The sequence below is a fragment of the Canis lupus genome, chromosome 14, assembly GCF_003254725.2.
Source record: "Canis lupus dingo isolate Sandy chromosome 14, ASM325472v2, whole genome shotgun sequence".
In the NCBI taxonomy this organism is placed as follows: domain Eukaryota; kingdom Metazoa; phylum Chordata; class Mammalia; order Carnivora; family Canidae; genus Canis; species Canis lupus.
In genome coordinates, this window is record NC_064256.1 from 41,423,258 (window position 1) to 41,446,371 (window position 23,114).

General features: G+C 38.4%; 1 protein-coding gene across 10 annotated transcripts in view; it reads left to right on the forward strand.

The window, feature by feature from the left end:
- Positions 1–23,114, forward strand: part of CREB5 (cAMP responsive element binding protein 5) — a 494,465-nt gene that overhangs the window by 156,902 nt on the left and 314,449 nt on the right. For all 10 annotated transcript variants that reach the window (XM_025464478.3, XM_049093753.1, XM_025464480.3 and 7 more), the window contains 2 exons: positions 5,860–5,931; positions 10,646–10,739. In XM_025464478.3, the coding sequence (XP_025320263.1) occupies positions 5,860–5,931; positions 10,646–10,739 (166 nt within the window). The remainder of the gene's footprint in view (positions 1–5,859; positions 5,932–10,645; positions 10,740–23,114) is intronic.

Sequence of the window (23,114 nt, forward strand, 5' to 3'; positions counted from 1 at the left end):
CTCATGACCGGCCAGTAAATGCTGACAGATGTTAAAGTCATTCTTAAAATTCGAGCGCCGCCCCCCCTACCGATCTATAAGGCATTCATGATCAGATTAACAATGGCAGAGCTGATGGAGACATATCAGTATTATTATTAGTGCTCATTTATATGTATGACTTTAATTTGCAACTTTGAAGTTCCCATAACTTCTGGTGTTGATAAAAGTGCATGCATATTTTCAGGTGAAAACAACAAGATACATTGTTAGTATCTTCATATTTCAAATCCCTCATCATTGTATGAATCCATCTGCTGTTATTGGGAGAAATTTGTGCCATTCTAAGATCGGAGATCTAAGACTGGAGTTTGATGTTAACTAAGGATCAGTAGCGCCTTCCTATGAGGTAGATGGGGAGTATCATTCTTGGCTGATTTCAGCAAACCGAGGTGATGGAGGTTTTTTTTCCCTTGGAGCTCAGTTGTTATCCTTGTTTAAAATACATATTTACAGTATTTTGTGCAGACTCTCCAAGTTTTTAGTAACAGTTGTTTTTTGCAATGTTTGCCTTTCATGAAATGGTAATTCCAAGTATATCTCTAAATGCCTGGCAAAGCATTTGAATGGATTGCATCAGCCATTGTGGAAAATTTCCCATTTTAGACCAGGAGGAATTTGTGGGGTCAAATGCTGAACAATGAAAGAGATTCTTGCTCATTTCAAGGCTGAGGAATCCAGTGGCAGTTGAGGGTTTGAATTGTAAATCAAGCCTGTCATCTCCTTGTCAACTAGGAAAAACCTCTACTCACTTTATGCGCTATTAGGGTTTGTTATTAGGGTTTTGTGTTGTTTTCCAAAAATTTGAAGGGAAATTAGACTCATAAGGCATTTGTTCTCAGTGAGCATTGAATCTGAACTTTGGAGAAGAGGAATAAAAACTAGAACTATTTAGAAACTCTTAAATGATTAAACAGTGTCTGCCACAATTATAACTGTATCTAACCAAATTTATGGGGTCACTCAGTGTTTCTCAATGGGTGCTCTGTGGGTATAATAAGTAGCCAGCACATGGCTAATCGACTGGACTTCAGTGGCTTTACTGTCTATGGCAGTATTAACAGATTGAATTCATAATAAATTAATAGTACATGTACATGTGAAATTTAGTGAAAACTAGCCTCATCTCATTGTTTTCACCAACAGCCATTTCGACATTTGTGTGTGTGTGTGAAATTTCTTCTATGGTTATAACTGAGGATGGGTGGAATAAGTGGTCTGTACAACCTCTTGCTTTGCTGAAAACTTGGTTCTGGGCCAAAAAGTTTGAGAACTACTGCCTTAGGAGTGGAGAAAAGTCAAGCTGTTTGGGGTGGTTTATGATGATGATTCAGGATTCATTATCCATTCCACAAATATTTATTGAACGCCTACCATGTCAGCTCTATGCAGTGGAGCCTGGGGTATGGCAATTGCCAAACAAAACTTGGTTTATTAAAATGTCCCAGCTGGTAAAACAACAGAATGGGAAATAAGAGGATGAGGCCTGACTTCTGAGGACCTAATGCAGAACAACATGGATAAAATCTGTCTGAGTGATTTGCTCCAGTTGATGGAGGATAGAAGAATATTTGCAGGGCTTTAGTAGGAGTCTGTTGAGAGAATAGTTATTACACTATTTGCTAGGAAAGAACCATAATAATAGGCCATAAAAATAGACCAGTGGTTCTTCACTAATACATCAGACCAGATCGTACTAGTTGATAAAAGTAATGAAGCCTGTGTGGTAGAGTGGTACCATTTAGTAAAACTATCACAAACACCCACACAGTAAGGAATGAGCAAGGGCATGCTATTTGCAGAGGGCTAAATGTGGGAACTGCAGTGCATCAAAATAAAGCAGTTGAGGTTCACACACTTATATATACACACCCACTCACCTCAGACTTTATTAATCACTTAAGCCTATTTTATTTTAGCAACTGCCATTTTACCTTAGGACTTTTATTCCAGGGACACCTGGGTGGCTCAGCAGTTGAGCACCTGCCCTTGGCTCAGGGTGTGATCCCAGGGTCTAGGATCGAGTCCTGCATTGGACTCCTTGTGGGGAGCCTGCTTCTCCCTCTGCCTATGTCTCTGCCTCTCTCTATGTGTCTCTCTCATGAATAAATAAATAAAATCTTTTTTTAAAAAATGACTTTTATTCCAACACTGTGTACTATGTTGCCAAAGCATTTGGTCCATGGGATCCATAGCATAGAATAAACTCATACAGATTTGTTCATGTTTAAAACATACAATAATAAAATGACAGTAGTAAGTCAGCTGAAGATATTGATGACTGAAATCTAAACTGTTTGAAGGCAGACTCTATTTCTCTGATTAATCATATTCCTCTAAACATAACATCCATACTATGAGGGCTCAGTAAGAGTAAATCTACATATGGCTGGAGCTTATTCTTTCTTTTTTTAAAAGATTTATTTATCTATCTATCTATCTATCTATCTATTCATTCATTCATTCATTCATTCATTCATGAGAAACACAAAGAGAGAGGCAGAGACATAGGCAGAGGGAAAAGCAGGCTCTCTGTGAGGAGCCTGATGTGGGACTCGATCCTCGAACCCCAGGATCATGCCCCGAACTAAAGGCAAATGCTCAACCCCTGAGCCACCCAGGTGTCCCTGGAGCTTCCTTGTTCTTCAAGCATCAACACCATAGTGTAATTTGGTGGTATTTGCTGCAGCTTATATGCACATTACACCTTGGTTACAGCACACTGTAACCAATAATTAAGATAAAGCAGCTAATGTTGATATCAAGCAGAATTGTTAAACTATTACCATTGTAGGCTGAATTTATGGGGGAAGTCAGCATTTTGGTGAAGTAGGGTTTGGGGTAGAGTTGTGATTATGGTAGAAAAATACATTCTTCCCATACTTACCTGACATGGCTTGGCTGATGTCTCTTCTCACTTTGGCTTTTTAATGAATCTCTTTTAACCTTCAGTAGTGGTGCTTCCAATCTTGACCACTTCTGTTAATTGGAGATTAATTATTATCACTAATTAGTACTTTTAGATGTATGCCATAAATGTATTTATATGGAGCTTTCCTATTTTACTGTCAGGCAATCTTAATATTGGTTTGTAATGTTACTAATATTGACATTCTTTTATTATTATCTTAGCAACTCAGGCTCTTATGTGTTAATCCAAGAAAGATTCACCTTATAACAAATTCTCTTTTATAATAGGGAATAGTTGACATTAGAGTGGGGTTCCAGTAACACTTGCCTACAGAACCTCTCCCTCTCCTACCTCCAAACACACAGACTTAAACATGAAGAAACACACTTTCTCCATAATTCGGGCATGTCTTACAGGCCTCCTAACGAATCAGTGTGATAAAGAAATGAAGGAACTGAAGATTATATTCATAGCCTTGTTGTAAAGGAGGGGAAATTGAAGCCAGAAACAGTTAAATGACCTGGCAGTAGTCAAGTAAATCATGGTCCCAGAGACAGAAAGAATTCCAGGAAAGCATTTAAAAATTTACTAGAAAAAAAAAGGCATATTTAATTAATGGATAACCCAATTACTCTGTTGTTTTTTCTGTCCTGACTCAAAACCACTCTCTCAACCTTTGTTTTGAGGTGTAGACGTAAGTCAGCCTTCATAGGAGAGAGAAGAGGTGCTTTGTGATAAGTGATGGCAAAATCAAATGAATAGTGAGGTTTGAGAAATTATTTTAATTGCTCATGACTTTCCTCAGACAAGGACAAGTGGAAAGCTTCTAAGGATATTTGTTTTTTTTTTCCTACTTCTAAGTACAATAAAGTAATTTACATAATATGCCTGATCAGGAGAGCTGTAAAATTATGTTCAGTTACTGTGTTGGTAGGTGACCAGTGGAAGTAATGCCAGACGTAGAGTACAAAGGGGTAGTACTTAGTGAAAACTGTATAATAAGGAGGCAGTGGGAAGGAGAGTTTGTGTTTGTAAATCTGTTTTGTTCTCTAATATCTGACTAGGGGTGTTATCTAAGGCAAATCTCTTTGATTTGCATTTCAGAAAAGGGAAAAGATACACCTATTTTCCAAAGAATGTATATGAAGTTTCTTAGTGCTTGGGGAAAGGGCATAGTGATGGACAAAATAGTGTTGGGTTTTTTTGCAAGATAATAAAGCTTCCATGGACGAAGGCTAACTATCACTTGAATAGAAGCAGAGTTCCCTCTTTCAACAGTAAAGGGGACTTGGGATTCCTTTGGTATCACCTACAGGTATCATTTTAAGGAAGTGGATACCTTCTTGTGCTTCAGAGATAAAGCAATAGGTTTTAGTACCCTGATAGAGCCATATCCCACTGGCAGCACAAAAGAAAAATATGATTTGGAAAATGATTTAAATTGTGAAACTTAAATTTACATAGTGTTTTGTGATGTTTAAAAAAATTGTATGTAAAAAAAAAGCTTGAACATCTCTGCTATCATTTGAGAATGTTCCTATAATAAACGCCTTTGTTTTGTCAAAAAAATTTTTTTTATGTTACTGTGTAGATCAGTAACCATGAAACTATGTGTGTGTATTTTATCAGTTTGGAGGAGGATTTGTAAAGGTAATTTTGATTACACTCTTTTTTGCCTAATAAACTTACCTCAAAACCTAACTCCTAGGCAGCCTGGGTGGCTCAATGGTTTAGCGCCGCCTTCAGCCCAGGGCCTAATCCTGGAGTCCCGGGATTGAGAACCACGTCGGGCTCCCTGCATGGAGCCTGCTTCTCCCTCTGCCTGTGTCTCTGCCTCTCTCTCTCTCTCTCCCCCGACTCTCTCTCATGAATAAATAAATAAAAAATCTTAAAAAAAAAAAACCTAACTCCTACAGGGATGCCTAGGTGGCTCAGCAGTTGAGCATCTGCCTTTGGCTCAGAGTCTCAGGATCGAGTCCCTCATCAGGCTCCCTGCGTGGAGCCTGCTTCTCTCTCTGCCTATGTCTCTGCCTCTCTCTCTCTATGTCTCTCATGAATAAATAAATAAAATCTTAAAAAAAAAACCCTAACTTTTACATAAGAAAAAAACATAGTATAATGTAACATAGCATTGAGACCATAACATAAGATTTCTCCCACTAAAGCTGCCTTACTCCTGATAACTTCTGGAGATCAGATGGGCAATGGCCTTAATCTAATATTAATTTCAAATCAGCCTGTAAAACCAAATTAACAAAATATCCAAGGTAATGTTTTCTGCATTTTCTTATTTCTGTTTATCCTTGCATAACTCAGATACTTTTTGTTGAGGCATCCGTGAATGCCTGAGATGAAAGGGAATTGAAGACCGGGGCTCACCGCTGGGGTCATTTGCTAAACTGGCTGCGGGGCTTCTTTGCATCCTGTGGTTATCCTGAAGCTTGGTGGGATGATCACGGGTGAATTATTTGACCACTGCTCAAATTTGGTCACCACACTGGTGATAACCCTGTTTACTGCCCCCTCTCTCGTTTTTCTAAGTAGCCAACTCCAAAGGACAGGTGTGAACTTTGCTTTGGAATCTTCTTGCGCAGGTGCGGTCTTACTGGGTAATAACACAGTCCAGGTGGTTTTCCAGAGGCAGAATTTCTGCTGCAATAGCCCTATGGCATTTTTCTTCAAAGTACAATAAATATGCGCCCAAGCAAACAATAGGAGCGCAGACTGCAGAAATCCTAGTGAACTTCAACAAGGCGGGACCTGTGTTCACGTTAATGTTTATCTTGTCTAATTTGGGGATTGGCATAGAAAGGGGCTCCGAGCAATTGCCTTTCTCATGTTTCTTAGGTAGAAGTAGGAGATATTCATGGATTTCTGTTTTTCTTCCTCCCTCTCCCCCGTCCCTACAGATTTATGAGGAATCCAAGATGAATTTGGAGCAGGAGAGGCCGTTTGTCTGCAGTGCCCCTGGCTGCTCTCAGGTGAGTGTGGGGGTCCTTTGGTCTGTTTTGCTGGGGATGTAGCTGCCTTCTGACAGGGAAACAGCTCTCACTTGGCAATCATGCCTGCTGTGGGCTTTCTTCACCAAGATATCGTCAACCCCCCCCCCCATCATCATCATCACCACCACCACCACCACCACCACCACCACCATCATCTTCTTCCTCATTATTTTATTTTCTACATTGAATAGTTTGAATTACTTCCCTCACAGCCCCTGAAATACATCAGCATTGGCCATTTCCATCCTTAACTTTCCCCTGGAAGTAAGCCAGACGCATCCTGCCCACCAGATGTTCAGGACTGTTATTTCAGAAAGGGGAGGGAGGATGCTGCTTTTACAATAGTCACTTGATATGGGGCCTTTGAATTACTGGTAAAATAACTCACCATCAGAGTTGAATTCGATTTTGTTTTGTTTTCCTCATTGAGTACAATAAGCCCCCTATAACTTTTGTAGAACCCACAGTTTTTCCATTTATCTAAACTTTAAGAGGGAGAAGTTGGCATGCAGTGCTAGATTAAACCTCTTTGTCTCCAATGGCTCCTATCAAGCGGGATCGTTGTGATGATTAGATGAGACACTACATGTATTTAGTATAAGGCCTGCATATAACAAATGATCAATTAATGTTCACCATTGTCACTCTTACTTCTGCTGTAATTATGGACCGTGTGGCAGAATTTTCCAAGCTCGGCACTGTAAACACTTCAGGCTGAATAATTCTTTGTTGTGAGGGCTGTCCTGTGCATTACAGGATGTTTGGCAGCATCCTTGACCTCTGCTTAATAATCCTAGGGGTCACTCCCCAGTTGTGAAAACCAAAAATGTCTCTAGGTATTGCTGAATGTCCCCTTGGGAGCCAAAATGTACCCCCCCAACCCCCCATTGAGGATGACTGCCTGGTGGTTTGCACTTTGGCTTTAGCTTTTTCTTTTTTTGGATCCCTTCCCTTTCGGGGGTCCCCTAATTCTAGCTGATGTTCTCCCACTCCATTTCATGTGTTGCTGTAAACTGTCTTTCCTCCTTTTTGGAATCAGGCAGGGTATAAATAAATAATGCCACAGACGTGTGGTCACTGGTGTCAGACGCTGCTAGAGCCGGGACAGTGAGAGGCTGAGCAGAGGCTGTTGGGTTTGGCAGTTGGGTTCTGGCGGGTGACCTATGAGAGAGGAGTCAGGGTGGGGGCCAGGTTGGAAGGGATTAATGAGTGAGTGGGTGGTGAGGAAGTGGAGGTGGCCAGCATAGAGGACTCTTTCAAGAGCATTGGGGAATGACGGGAAAAAGAGTGATATAATGGTAGCCTGAGAAGAAAGCAGCCTGAGAGAGGTTCTTTTTAAATGAAAGGGTAGCCTTTAATCAAGAGCAAGGAGAAGTGAGAGTGCTGGATTGAAGAACCACAGCTGAAGCACCAACCCCAGAAGACACAGGGTGTAGAAGATCCAGTGAGGGAGAAGCGGGTGCTTATTCCTTTCAGGCAGGAAGGAATGGAAATAGTGCTATGAAATCACAAACACATTCTGAGGTAGAGGTGGTAGTGAAGGTTGAAGGGGCACATTTCTAATGACCTTGTACTCAGTGAAAGAGCAGGTCATTTCCTTGAGAAGGCTGAGTGGACTGGTTAGACAAAATCAGAATGGAAGATGCCCATAGTTTCTTGGTTTTAAGGTAAAACACCAAATCTTTCCCCCTCAACCTCTTTCCAAATTTAAGTATAAAGATGCATCTAAAACTTGATGTTTTTATTTAAGGTGGGACCATTTCTTTTTCTTGACAAACTATTTAAAAAATATGTGCATCTTTCAATTGAAGAGGTATTAGAATTGAGGAAATGTAGTAGTTGCCTAGTGATTCCAAATGTCTCCTGCTGGGGTGATAGCAAATCACAGTCCAGTCAGTTGTGATCATGGCATTTACTGTAGTGACCTTCCAGAGCCTGGGGACCTGCATGGAGAAGAAAGGAGGCTGGGGATTGGAGAGGGGAGTAAATATGAGTTATCAGTGCTTGTGCTGCATTGGCGGCAATGGAAGGATGTTTCCCTCTTTTCCGTCATTGAAAGAAACTCTGCTGTATAGGAATGGTCTACAACACCTGGGAGGTTTTTTTGTATTACAGCTCCTTATACATTAGCTTTGTGTCTTTGTCTCTTTGAAGTAAAGAGAAATAAGCTTCTCTGGCTCTTTCTGAGCTCACAGGGTCCATTGTTAATTTCACTGCTCTTTGCCCTTAGCATGACCATGCTTTGAGTTCCAGTGGCCTCTTTTAGCTGTGTATCTGTCGTAGACTGTACATTTTGGTTATTTACAACTTGCTGTTATTTTCCTGCTAAATTAAAAAAGCCCTGTGATGTCCTGTATTGTCTCTTTGGGAGGTATTGGGAAGGTATTTATAGTTAATATGACATTTTATGGAAATTATTGTCATTTAATAAGTATTCTAGTTAATATTCTATTTTAGGCTATTATTTTATGGAACCAAAAATGGCTTACAAATACAAAATGAAAGCTATTACCATGTTGTTTGCTGATTATATATATATATCACAATAAAAATTATAATAAGGATTTTAATGGCAAGACTGAGAAGTTTAACCTGTCCCTAAACCACACATGGTAGCATCCCATATTAGATGTAGTCATTTTAAGGTGTTCTAAAGGACTGAGAGAGAAAAAAAAAAAAAAATTAAAGGACTGAGAGAATAGATGAAGCTGTAGCAAAAACTCATGTCATTATAAATCAGACTTCCATGTAGTTTGGAATGTGACATAATTACCATGCTTTGCAGATTCTATATTCTTTAATTTATATGATACAAATGATAAATAACTAAGTCATATTTGTTCCCAAAATTACTTTTAGAATATCCTGAAGGATTTAGCCCAGTGAATTCCTTTATTTGTATGAACACTAATCTGTACTGTTTGCAGAGAAGATTTCTACCACAGTGTACAATGATAATTAAAACTTATAATGACTATCCTAAGGAACTGGGAAGTTCTGAGAGACTTTCTAAGTTGTCTACAATTCAGAAATGTTTGGCAGAGTTTATTGTCTTTTCTTGTGTTTTCATTTGACTTTGATAAAGCAGATGCTCTTTTAAGTTCAATTATTAAAACATACTAGTCTGAGTCAGGAGAGGCTAGGATCTGCTGCAATAACAAATCACTCCAAAGCTTCAATGGCTTAAAACAACAAAGTCTTATTTCAAGACTGCCCAAGTAATTTCTATTGTACATTTTTATTTTAGCTTGGCAAGACATTATTCGTTATCCTTTAGAATTCAAAAATGCTCTTCAGAACGCTTCAAGAGATTTAGGATGATTGAGGGGCCACTATTTCTAATATTGTGCATTGCCATGCTAAAGGAGAGAGGGTCTTGCACCAGGAATCAGCTAGCATGTGAGTGACATATCACTTCCATTCCTGACTCCATGGGTAGAACGAGTCATATGTCCCCTGCTACCACAAAAGGGCCAGGAAATCCAATCCCACCATGTGATCCAAAGACAGACAGCTGTAAACATTTGAAAGCCACATTTTAAACAACTGTAATATTACTCTTTGAAAACTAAAAATAAAGTGTTGGTTTACTACACTGTACAAAGTATAGAATACTAAAAATGATTTGTCATTTTACTATAAGTCATCTGTATACTTATAAAAGATCACATGAGTGCAATGTGCAAGGTCTTCCTAAACAGAAACATACTATACAAATGTCACATGCACATTTGTAGGTATTTATGTCAAACAGTTAAACATGACATGCAGTTCTTTCCCAATGTCTGACATGAATCAAAATTCTTTTCCTGCTTCATGCATTTTTCCTACTTTTGGTTAATCTATAGATAATGTCTAGCATATTTATTATGCCTTAGACTACTTTATACTATTTTGTAGTATACTATTTTATACTATTATGTAGAACAGTAACTACTAGACAGAAGTTCCACATAGTTTTGCAAAACTCCAGTGCTACTTAGGTCTAAATTCATTTTTCCATAGTGGACATGTTTTTCTCTCATATATAGGTAGAAATAAGAGCATTTTACTTTTGTCATGTTGCCGCTGTTAGTTTCTTTGTGAACATATGTGAGCATTCATTCAAGCACTCTTATTTATTGAAGATATAGCATATTTCTATTGTATCTATTACTTGAATACTTTCAGCATTGTTCATTTAACTCTTTCTCATTTATTCTTTAACTAAACACAAATTTAAGATCTTCCCTCAGATGCAAACCTCTAGTTCCTAAGGAAATATCTAGTTGACTGATGAGTCTTTACAATTGATTATATTCAAAGACTGTTTAGGAAGTAGAAGCCATTAAAAGGAATTCCCAGGGAAAGTGTAGGGAGTCAGAGATGACATCAGGGAAAGGTCTCCAATTTCTTATTACTATTCAGCCAGATTTTACTGCAACCTAGTTAAGTTCCTGGTAAACGATAATGGAAATAATGATGCATATATTTGGGTGCAATCCAAAGGAATATCTCAGCACATTTGCTTGCAAAAAATAATTTGGCATTTAACTTAGCATGCTTTCATACTTTTTCAGAACTAATTTTTTGTTTTGCCTGTCACATATGTAATGCTGAATACATCTTTTTCTCCGTGATGGCAAATATATATTATAAAACTGAATGGTTCCTCTCCCTTCCCCCCCCCCTTTTTTTTCTATTTGTCTGACAGCGCTTCCCAACAGAGGACCATCTGATGATTCATAGGCACAAGCATGAAATGACTTTGAAGTTTCCCTCAATAAAAACAGACACTATGTTATCAGGTAAGGAGCCATCAGGCAAAAAGGCTTTGGGTAAACGGATCAGCTGCATGAGAGATAATTATTCTGCTTATGATAGGATGATTTCCATTGGCATATTCTGTGCCATGAAGATGTATATTTCTAAGGTACAGCAGAGACTTAAAATAATGGTAAGCAGAAATGTAATCAGCTAATGTGGTGTTCACTCAAATAACTGAAGAGCTGTGATTTCTCATTTTCAGGAATGTGAAATATTTATTGCTATGAAAGTTGGCTCCATATAAGTATTTTTAAAAATCACATACCTGTAATCACTCAAGCAAAACATCTTCATTGAGCATCTCTGATGGGTACTATACAGTTCTGAGTACTATGGGAGATGCAAAGATTGATATGATTCCTGTTCTTGAGAACATCATAATATAGTGTACATGTGAAAATATAGCTAAACTAGAGGATTATCTATGATATATTTCACATGAGTATTGTAAGGAAGATTCTATAGTGGCTTTAGTAGAAGGAGCTCTCTTGATCTCTCTCTCTCTCTCTCTGTTTTCACTGAGGTGACCATTGAATTTTTTTTTTTTAAAGAAACAGTATCTGCCTCATAAGTGGGAGGTTAAATGAGATGATATAGCATGGAGACATAGCAAGTGCTCAGAAATGTGAGTAGAAATAAATAACAATCCCAATGAACTCATCAAGTAATTGCCATTCCTTCCCATTTTGATAGGTGGTGCAGTAAATTAAAACAGTGGGCAGGGCTCAGAGTGAGGAAATCTGAACTCTAGCATGGGCTTTGCCTCCTCCGGCCAGGTGACCTTGAGCCACGTTAGTGAATCCTTTTGGGCCTCAGTTTCTTTTTCCATAAAAGGGGAATGATTTTGTCTGCCAGTCTACTCCACAGCCTCACTGTGAAGATCCAATGAAAGAATGTAAGTCAAAGTGTTTCCTAAATCCTGGTGGGGTAATTGAAGCATTTCCTGTTACCCTTCTTAGGCTAGAGATATTTCACTGAAACCACTGTCTCCTTGGCATCATGAAAGAGATAATATGCCCATAAACATGCTTTAAATGATATCAGAAGAGAAACTGACTGCCCTGGCAGGCCTAGCTCATATAACTTAGCATTTCTATGGCACTTAAATTTTACAAGTATTTTATTATCCCTATTATTAGTAGATCATCTAAGAGTTTTATCAGGCAGGTTATTATTACAACTCATATTTTACTGATAGAGAAGGGTCCTATGGAGATGGAGCAGCTTTTCCAGGCTTACCACACAGGGCAAAGATGAGGGTCCTTGATGGTGCGGTCCCAGCTCCCTGATGGACATGGCTGCAGCATTCTCACACTTCACCACTTGATATGCACGATTGCGTACTTCTGGTGCCAGAGCCATGCAACATGTCTTCACAAACTTGCCAGGGACTTGTTGATAGTACAGATGTGTTGTGGTTTAGAAGAATTCTGTTTCAAAGGCAGCCTCTTTGCCTTCACTGCCACCTACCACCTCTCTCTCAGCTTATTTGCTTGAATTGAAATAGTTGGTTCTTCAGAAATAGTTTTATCTTTCCTTGAATCTAGAAACAGAGATACAGAAACTTCAATCTGTAAGAATTACCAAGGCCTGGAAGGGTTAGGAAGGATAGTCTGTTCTTTGGTTTATTATGTTGTATCATTTATTAGGTCATATAACTTCATAGTTAAAAGATGAGCATATCTATGCAAGTAGCAGGACTGTAGACCTTGCAGTTCTCAACATTTAAATGTATGAGTTCTCCTTTTGTTTTCCTGAAATAGAATTCTGAAAATAGGTTCCTTGGTGGTAGGAGAGTGGGAGGTAGGTGTTAAATTATGTGGAGATATTAATGCTTAGTGGTAAGTACCAGGTAGTATCTTTCAGGTACAAGGAGCCCCATCCAAAGGTCTGAAAAAAAAAAAAAAGAATTAAGGATGTGTAAACACTTATATATGTTGCCTATAAACAGGTTTTTGATCAAGCTCTTGTAGCTTTTCAGTTGTTCTTACCAGATCTTTGTTAGGTTGAGGCCATTGCTGCCAATAATTGGCAGTGTCAGGTGGAAAATTGTTGAGAGGAAAGTCTCTCTAATTTTTATTATGTCAAACTTAGAGTAAGAAAATGAAGGGAGAAATAAATATGAGGGAAAATACCATGAATAAAATATTGGCATATTTTCTTCTTCCTTATGGCTTATGTTGAAGCTAATATGAGGCCATTTTATACTCCAAGTGAGATTAGTTGCTACATTTTTACACTTGCTACCCACATTGCATGCTTGTAGTGTCATTGAATTTTCTTGCTGGAACAGAAACAGAGCTATTCAGTCCAGCTCATTACTTTGCATTTAGAGGACTGAGGTCTACTATATGTCATAGGCTAGTGTTGTCTACACTACATTGTAATAGGCTGTCTTTTGGGTATTTTTACTTTGTTAATTTTTTTCTAAGAAAGACTTCAATGTATTTATCTCAAACCTCATATTACTTTTAGCATATCAGATTGTGATTGCAAGTATGACTGAAGTTTTACTTATCATATATCTTGATTTATTTAGATTTGAATTATCAAAGGCTCTAAAATCTACTAAAGTATTTATTAGAATTTTATTTCTGAATGTCCTTATTTTGTGGCCTCTCTTAAGGATGAATGATTTCATACAGCTTGAGGTAAAGTAACATAAACAATAAAAATAGCAGAAATTAAATCTAAAGTCAGCAAGCATAAGCCAGGACAAAAATCTTCAAGTCCCTCTTGGGCCACTTTTTTTGCAAGCAATATTCAGTTATACAAAATTTCATTTAAATGAATTTGAATTTGACACATATGAAGAGGAAGTATGGTAGGTGTGTTCATTACTAATTTCAGGATATCTTGTTAACTTGTATTTTGGAAAATCACTTTGTCCTATATTAATTGCAAATATTCAAGTCAGGGAAATTATTAAGATGCCATAGATATGCTTTTTGAAGTTAAGAGTCCAAAGATTTTAAGATCTAAAATAATTTCCTAGCTTTGCCATAAAGTCCATTTTATTTATACCAGGTACAATTTACTACTCAAAATGATTGTAAATGATCTTTGACATGCCATAAGGCAGAGTAGTAAAAGTGACAGTCATGATGTTTTATTAAGATGAGTCTGCTCTTATGGGTTGACAGTAAACATAAAACCTCATTCTAAAGGGACAGTGCTAGTTGGAACATGAATGGGGTTGTGATGGTGGATTCTGAGCCCCTCCCACCTTGGTCCTTCCATTCTTCTTTGGTCCATGTGGATCATTTCCAGAGTCCTGATATGATGATGGACTTGAGTCATTCCCTTCAGCTGTTCTTGCTGTGATTGAAGATAATTTCATGGTGAGGGAAGTTTTGAAGTTTGGTGAAGTGCCAAGTTTGAAATGGGAACTTATTGAGGACAATATACTTTCACACACAGATTGCAAAATTATCAGCTCTTATGTGACAAAAGATATATTTGGTTTGAAAATTATTTTAGTATTAGAGCTAAAGAGTACGGTGTTTAGGTCTGTTTTAATGGTATTATGGTTAGGTATTCAGGAATTCCCACATCTTGCCCTGTCAAAATCCCTACCCCCACTTATTTAGAGTTCCCAGGTTCTGTACAGGAAAAAAACAGAGCGGGAATCAAGTGAAGTTTTATTTATAGCCAGACAAGCGAATAATCCAAATGAGAAGTATGTTCACATATCCATGTGTGTATGTGTGTGTGTGTGTGTATGTTTGTGTGTGTGTGGTAGAAATATTGACCTAGAAGATGATGGATTTTGCTTTATGAAAAGGAAGTGAAGCTCAAGAGTGTTGCAGACCTAATCAACATTTCAAGTGGGAAGCCTGAAAAAGAGATGCATGAAACCATACCTTCAAATGCCTAATAATCCACATCAGATATCACAGCCCAATTAATGCCAAAAGCAACTTGAATGTGCTTGGAGGGAAATGAGGACAGGCACCAGCTGAGGTGTGGGAAGAGGGGCCGAAGTTGCCCTTCCACTCCCACTTATTCATCCATTCAACAAATACTTATCAAGTGTCTGCAAAGATCCTCTTGTGCTAGGTGCCAGGGATGCCCCACTGACCAAGACAGATGGGGTCCCTCTTCCATGGAACTTACAATACTCTGCTGGGGGTGAGGAGGTAGAGAGATAATCTACAACACCTCTTCTTCATCCCCCCATTAATAAACAAGAACGAGTGCTCTGATGAAGATGAAGCATGACAATGTGAAACAAGTGGCCAGCAAGCTGCTAAAGGAGGTCAAGAAGGGCCCCTCTGCATTAGTGGCATTTCAGCCAAGATCTGATGCTCAGCACTGTGGGCTCAAGCGTCCTTTCTCCCTGTCTTCTGAATATGGTGAGACTGAAAGTGGTGACACCACACCACCAGATGTGATGCAGCTGACACACAGAAGAAAGTTGAGAGAGACTGGGTTCGTCATCCCATCTTCCTATTCCTGTCAGATGGTAGAGCATCTACCACCAAGTGACAATATAGCCCCTCTCAGAACCCAGTGTCCCTGGAGTAAGTCTAGAATCAGGCACTGTCTCTAGTTCCAGGCTCTAAACCTAATTCTCACCATGGAGAAAGCAAAAATGTTGTTCAATGGAGTAGAACATTTATCTTTAAGAGATTGATCATGATTAATCAGATAATTGTAGAACCCTGATCCATTGCTCATGGCTGTTAGCTACTAAATAATCTATGGACATTTTTTTAATTTTTAAAAATCATTTTTAATTTTTTTAGAGAGAGACGGTAAGGAGGGACAGGGGGAGAAGGAGGGAGAGAATCTCAAGCAGGCTCCACACTCAGCATGGAGCCCAACACAGGGCTTGATCTCATAACCTGGAATCATAACCTGAGTGAAACCTAGTTGGATGATTAACCAATATACAACCAGCCAATTCATCCAGCCAGCCTGGAGAGCCACCCAGGCACCCGAATTCATGGGCATTTTAAAGGGGAAGTCAGAGAAAAGGTGATATATCTCATTCTACATTCTTTTTGGATTGAACTACTATGTTAAAAAAAAAAAAACAAATAAGAAAATAAATCTCTCTCTCTTTCTCTCTCTCTCTCTCTCACACACAGACACACACACACATATACAAGGAACATACCTCCTCTTCCATTGATGGTAAAGGTATATAGTGACTTCTCACTATTGAAATTAATCAGGTCTTTATGGAACAGAGGATGGTGGAAATGGCTCGCACTGGAGGGCAGCATGATAATAACATAGCTACCATTTATTGCCTTATCTTATGCCTATAATTATAGCTCCTGCTTTACATACATTATGTCATTTAACCCTGGCCACTCTTTGCATACAAAGAAACAAGATTGAGAGGATAAGCAGTTTGTCCAAAGTTCCTGTCTGTCTATAATTTTCTCATTGTACATGTAGATTTGATGACCTACATGCACTAAGAATGTGTTTTGGTGTTAGATTTATATTTGGATATACATCTATGAACTGCTTTTATTTATATTATTGGCTTATTTCTTCAATAGTCATCAAATGGATAAAACAGTCAAAAGTTTTTAGGAGATTATACTGACACATTAGCATCTAGAGGAATAAAGACTGTGTTCTTAAATCAGATTTTTCCCTCTGTTATGACAAGTGGCAGTCAGCATTTATAGGAGTTGTCAGCTTCTCATTCATGTTTCTAGCTGGTCAAGCAAGATTCAATTTTGAATAATTCACCTGAACACCTCAGAGGTCTTGATCTGTAGTACTCTTTATATATGAAAAACTGGCTTCCAGTCTGTTCTGTCTGGAAACCAAACCAATCCCTTTCGACAAGGAACTCAGGCAACTGGTGACTAAGTGGAAATGTGAAGCTTTAGCTTCCACTGTTCAAGGCGGGGCTTGATAAGAAACCTCTCGTATCCCCTCAGTTCACCTAGCCTGCAGAGACATGATCTCTGTTAATAACCCTTTCCACCAGCTCAGCTCCTCTAACATGAACTGAGGCTTGATTACTGTTGGAACACTCTGGTTAGGCCATGGCTAACAATGAGTAGGTATGGATTATTTACTTGGTTAATTTAAATCTGAATCTGTGTCTTCTGGAGCCATGTGTATTGAAATGCCATTGTCAGAGCATTTTCTAGTTGACTCAAGACCTTCCTAAGGGCATCCAGTCCACTAGCTCTCTGCCTTGACAATAAATAGATTGTAGCATTCAATTCCAGAGTCTCATGTCTCAGGGACCTGGATCATCCACACTGTAGTCAACCATGAAGCATTCCACAACTATTGTGTAAAAACCAGAGTTGCCTTCGTTTGTCCCATGGAAGCACTGCCTCTTGGGACAGATGCAGGGAAATAGTAACAACAGTGTTATGGAGAGGACCCTATTGCTCCTATTGTGTATTCACGCTCAATAAAAGGCACATTTATTGTAGAGAAGCCTAAAATTTCATGGAATTCAGTCAGTTGTTACTGATTGTTGCTCTTATAAAGGATTGTGTATTTTAAAATTCATTTAATATAGACTCTCTTAATTAAGACTTTATTAAAATTTACACAGAAATAGGAACTGTGTAAGAGTATTTTGAAGAAAGCATATGCTGAAAAATTCACCGGATAAATGTAACTATAAAAAGAATATTAGGGATCCCTGGGTGGCGCAGCGGTTTGGCGCCTGCCTTTGGCCCAGGGCGCGATCCTGGAGACCCGGGATCGAATCCCACGTCGGGCTCCCGGTGCATGGAGCCTGCTTCTCCCTCTGCCTATGTCTCTGCCTCTCTCTCTATCTCTCTGTGTGACTATCATAAATAAATAAAAATTAAAAAAAAAAGAATATTAAAACTGTCCGAGAAAAATGCCTTTTCTGAGAACCCCAACTCTTAACTAAAATAGATATGCTAATTCCAATACATTTCTCTATTGATTTAAGCAGCATTCTTGAGGAATTCCATTAAGCTGCATTTTGTTGGTTGAATCTGAGTCATGCAAATAATAAAAATGCATTACCTTTAAAAAATACCCTATAATTAGAATGGTCACTAATTCAAACTGATCTTTCTTATAACTGGTCTGAATTACTGGGACTTTTATAGTATTCCTAGCCACTGTCAATTTAATACAAAATGATGTAAAATTACTTCACATAGTTCTTTAGTGATAGCATAGTTTGATAATATTAGACCAGAAAGAAAATTTTGCTTAGGAAGTTTACATCCTTCTTCTGTGGTATATCATGGGAACCCTGCTTTTACTTTTTTTTTTTTTAATTGATGACTTGTCGCCTTGCCTTTTTATCATTGAAAAAAATGAAACATAGACAACCATGTAACTCAAATGCAGCTCTGAAACCGAATAAGGTAGCAACCTATTATTAAATATAGAGCAGACTAAACACTTTTTAAAAGAAGAATCAGATTTCAGGCTTTAGTTTTGTGCTTGTCACTTAGCCTTTGGAGTAATCATACTTGCTGGGGCTGAAGCACTTGATGCTAGGCAGACTGTGGACTGATTGAAAAACTTAGTGAGTTTTTTCCCCTCATAGTTGTAGCTATATACTTGTTGTCCTTCCCAGATGTAGTGGGGTTGCAGGATTTCCTGTCGTATAGCTGATGGGTGAATTTCTAAATCATAATGTCAAGCTTGTGGCACTATTTCAGGTAGATTTACAAGTAGAATCTCTGCATGGCAAGAATCCTCTACCTAGCTATTTACAGAGGCAGTAATTCTATGAAGTGGAACTCCTTTTTCAAGGAACAGACTCACCATTCCAGGAAGGGGCCCAGATATTGAAATATGACAGACCTTACCAAGAATTTTTTTAATCCCTTTTGGTGCCAGTCTTTCTTGTCCAAGGAGTAAAGAAATCCTAAGGACATGTAAGACAGGTAGAAGTGGTTAAGTTACTTTGCTTGCACTGGTCCTCACTATCTGGGTGTGCTGAGAAGCTGATGTGCTCTTTGCAAACTCCCTGTGAGAAAGTAACATGCAGGTGTTTATTCAGGGACAATTCAGATTTGCAAAGGGTAATAACAACAAAATGCTTTTGACTCAAGTAAAGCCCAACTCAAAAGTTATTTAACTTTTAGTTTAGTTTGAGATTTGGGGTTCTTTCTCACATTCAGATGCTCCTCACTCAAATGGAAACACTGAAAGAAAGGTGAGCAGAAGTCCTCCAGCAATCATCTCAGCTCTGAGTTCCCACTGGAACAAGTTCCTGTAAGTGATTAGAGTGTGGCCTGTTACTACTGAACACATCTTAGATAATATCCACCAGTGGAGAACCAACCACTATTATTCATGATATAGAAACTGCTGCTGCCATAGCCGGTGCATGCCCTTGGTTCTAAAGAAGGTGTGGTTTATCAGAATTTTAATTTATGGCCATGGATATTACTCACCTACTTCAGGTCTCATTTCAGCTGGAATGGTTATTTGACAAAGCATTCATGTGGCTGAGAAACTGACTCTTTTATTTAAGCTGCGGATAGATTTAGCTGCCCCTTTTTGAAGGTTTGCACATTTCCTGGCTTACTTGGAACTGGTACCATGTGGGATCAAAGACAGCCAGAGACCCTGTATTAATTCTATAAATGTTAAAATAAAAGTTAAGCTCCATTTTCTGGTTCCTGTTGTAACTGGAAAGAATAGCTCATTCACAAGAAGAAAATGAATTAAAAATTAGGAACAGTGTGCCTTATCTCTTCCAAATGTGGATATAGATATTTGTTTTGCTTTTCCCTCATTATATCATACAGCAAAGAAAGACATTTAGTAACAATGCTGTAGCCTCCATCTGGGTCTTCTGCTCTAGGGATAGGAGGGAACCAACTCTTTTTAGGGCCCATGTCTCCCCTTGCTTCACACTTCTTGTTTCCCTGTTGCTGCAGAGAGGCTCATGATGGAGGACATTGTCTTGTACTATCCCTGCGCCATGTTCTTTCCACCTCCTTTACTGATGTATGTGTGTGTGTGTACATGTGCTGGACTCTGGGGATAATTTTGCTGAGAGAAGACAGAAGACATTTCTCAATTTTGCCTGGGGCTTGGCCTCCAAATGCCAGTCTGAATTTGATTTGATGGCCCATCTCATGAATTCATCTCACAATTCAGGAGTCATATGGATCCTGCTGGATGACTATTCTCTCTACCTGGGATCATGACCCTCAACTTATAAATCTCCAATAGAGAAATATAGAGGAAGAGAAGAAAAATTAAAACCTGGCAAACTAAATTCCTCCTGGTGACAAGTGGTCTAATATTTCAATTCTGTCTTGTGTTGTTTTTTTCAGGCTTTTTAGTCACAAAATGACCCAAAAGATAATAGAAAAGTCTGTAGGATTGTAACATGGTCCTATTATATTAGGGGTGTAAATAATTCCAAGATATTTTAAAAGAACCAAGGACAGTTAGGATTGTCAATTACCAATACCATCATGTGACTCAATTTCTAAATGGGGCCTGGGGCGAGTTTAAGTTTTCTCATAAGTAAAAGGGGGAAAATATTTTTTACCAAATGTGGTTGGTGTGAAAACTAATGAGATAGTGCATCATACAAAGCCTTAGCACTATGCCTGACATGGAATAAGCACTCAATAAATGGAAGAATATGTACACACACACACACACACACACACACACACTCACACACACATCCCTTTATTTCCACTGTCAGGTCTTGTATATTTATACCTTCTTTTCAGGAAACTTCTTCTTCTATCTCTTTAGCCTTTACCTCTGGCCTAATTTCTAGTGTGTAGCCAGCTGTTGCTGGTGTTCCCATTAAGCTGTCCTTTAAATGGTCATGTTTCTTTGACCTACTGACAGTGACTTTTGAAGAGAACCCATTATGGTGGTGATTTTAGGATTCACAGAATCATGTAACTTTAGAATTTTATTTGAAACATGAGGAATATGAGGTCCAGAAAATATAGGTAATTTCCCCCAAATCACACAATTTTTAAGTCTAGTTTTCTAGGTTGTCAGCATTGTCTTTTACACATGTGACAACATCCTTCAGACCCGGAGGAAGCATTTATTATTTATTTATTTATTACATTTAAAATTCTTTTTTTTTATTTTTTAAATTTATTTTTTATTGGTGTTCCATTTGCCAACATATAGAATTACATCCAGTGCTCATCCCATCAAGTGCCCCCCTCAGTGCCCATCACCCAGTCATCCCCAACCCCCGCCCACCTCCCTTTCTACCACCCCTTGTTCGTTTCCCAGAGTTAGGAGTCTCTCATGTTCTGTCTCCCTCTCTGATATTTCCCATTCACATTTTCTCCTTTCCCCTTTATTACCTTTCACTATTTTTTATATTCCCCAAATGAATGAGACCATATAATGTTTGTTCTTCTCCGATTGACTTATTTCACTCAGCATAATACCCTCCAGTTCCATCCACATCGAAGCAAATGGTGGGTATTTGTCGTTTCTAATGGCTGAGTAATATTCCATTGTATACATACACCACATCTTCTTTATCCATTCACCTGTCGATGGACACCGAGGCTCCTTCCACAGTTTGGCTATTGTGGACATTGCTGCCATTAACATCGGGGAAAGTATAGCATTTAGATTGAGAAGGGGTTATGTCTGAAGGTAAAAGAGGACTTAATAGTGATAAAATGTTTACAAATTGTGACCTTGTGCAAGATACCTATCTCTCCATTTCTAAAATAATGTGCACCTTCCTACCTCACAGGGTCCTGTGAGATCTAGATTATAGACAGTGTGGGTGAAAATGTTTGAAAACTGCAAAATGCTCATAAATACTAATTTTATCCTTTATAAGCGCATAACACACTGTATGTATGTATATGTGTTCCAATATACATATACATGTTATGTATATATTGGGACATAGGTGTATATGTGTTAATCTTAATAAATTAATGTGCTAATAAAACCATTTTCAATCAAACTCAACTTTTGCATGACTTTTATCTGTAATGTCTGATTTATGACCACCTGTTGTGGGCTTTCTGTGTACTGCAAAGAGAATTCAGTATCTTGGAGGTTGGGCTAAGAAGGAGAAAGAATGCAGAGGGGGATTTTTGCTGCATTGAAATCCAAGTCAACCAGTTGCTTAACAGGTAGAAAAGCCCCTTGCCATAGAGAATCAGGAGACCTTGCCTTAGAAAGGCTGAATATATGGGGATATCAAGCTATTTTCAGCTTCATGAATATTAAGCTATTTCTTTGAATCTCTATGGATAGTTTACTGGGATCAACTGCTCTGTGTATGAATTAGAAAAGTAAATATGATTCTAGTTTCTTGTCATATAGGAATTTATAAAGAGCATGCAGAAATGGCACGTTCGTTTCAACTTGAGGGCACTCTTCAGTTGACTGGTGGTGAGGTAGGTGTTAGAGAACTGTACCGAAAGAGATTTGGGGACTGAGTATAGGTCAAGGTGGACAAGTGTCATTCATTATCAAACTAACAGGGTGTGCTGTGTAGCTTGGGCGGGAATAATACAGTACATATTGGAAATGGCACCAGGGCCTTGGTTATACTCCTGGTATCATCACACATACCTGGGAGACCTTGAATAAGACTCTTAATCACTCAGTACTTCTATTTTCCTCATTTGCAAAATAATAGCATGGCCATCTTCTGTTTCTGAAAAAGGGACAGTTTACAGTTTTATTCATGTCAACTTCAGTATTCCTTTGCCAAGGAAGATGACTGTCCTTAGTGATTACAAAGGTGTAATTCTACCCTATTTACCTTAATAGGATCTTGTGAGTTCTAGACTATATAGCATGTATGTAAAAACATTTTGTAAACTGCAAAGACTATATAAATATTAAGCCATAAATAGTGGCTTCAGAGCCTCTAGTTTTCTAAGTAGTATACTCGCTAGACAGTCAAGAATATGAAAGAAATTCTATTCCTTTTAAAGAGTTTTCTCAGAACATTCCTTTGGCTATAGCAAAGGAAAATAAAATTAATAATTATATTTTTAATGGATGAAAGCTGAATGTGTTTGACTTGGAACCTTTCATCATCCTCTGTGACTCTCAAAATAAGAGAGAATTGCTGTATTTTCCTTTTCCATTAAGAGAAAGGAATTAGCATGCTTGTTTGTTTCTTTTTGTTTGATATAAACATTTACAAAACGTTTTTTTCCTCCCAGCCCCCTGAAATCGAGCTTAATATTGGCTTAGCAGATTTTTTGGCCTGATTTTAGCTTAATCATTTCTTTCCAGTTTTTTTTTTTTTAAGATTTTATTTATTTATTCATGAGAGAGACACACACACACACAGAGAGGCAGAGACACAGGCAGAGGGAGAAGCAGGCTCCATGCAGGGAGCCTGACGTGGGACTCGATCCTGGGTCTCCAGGATCACGCCCTGGGCCTAAGGC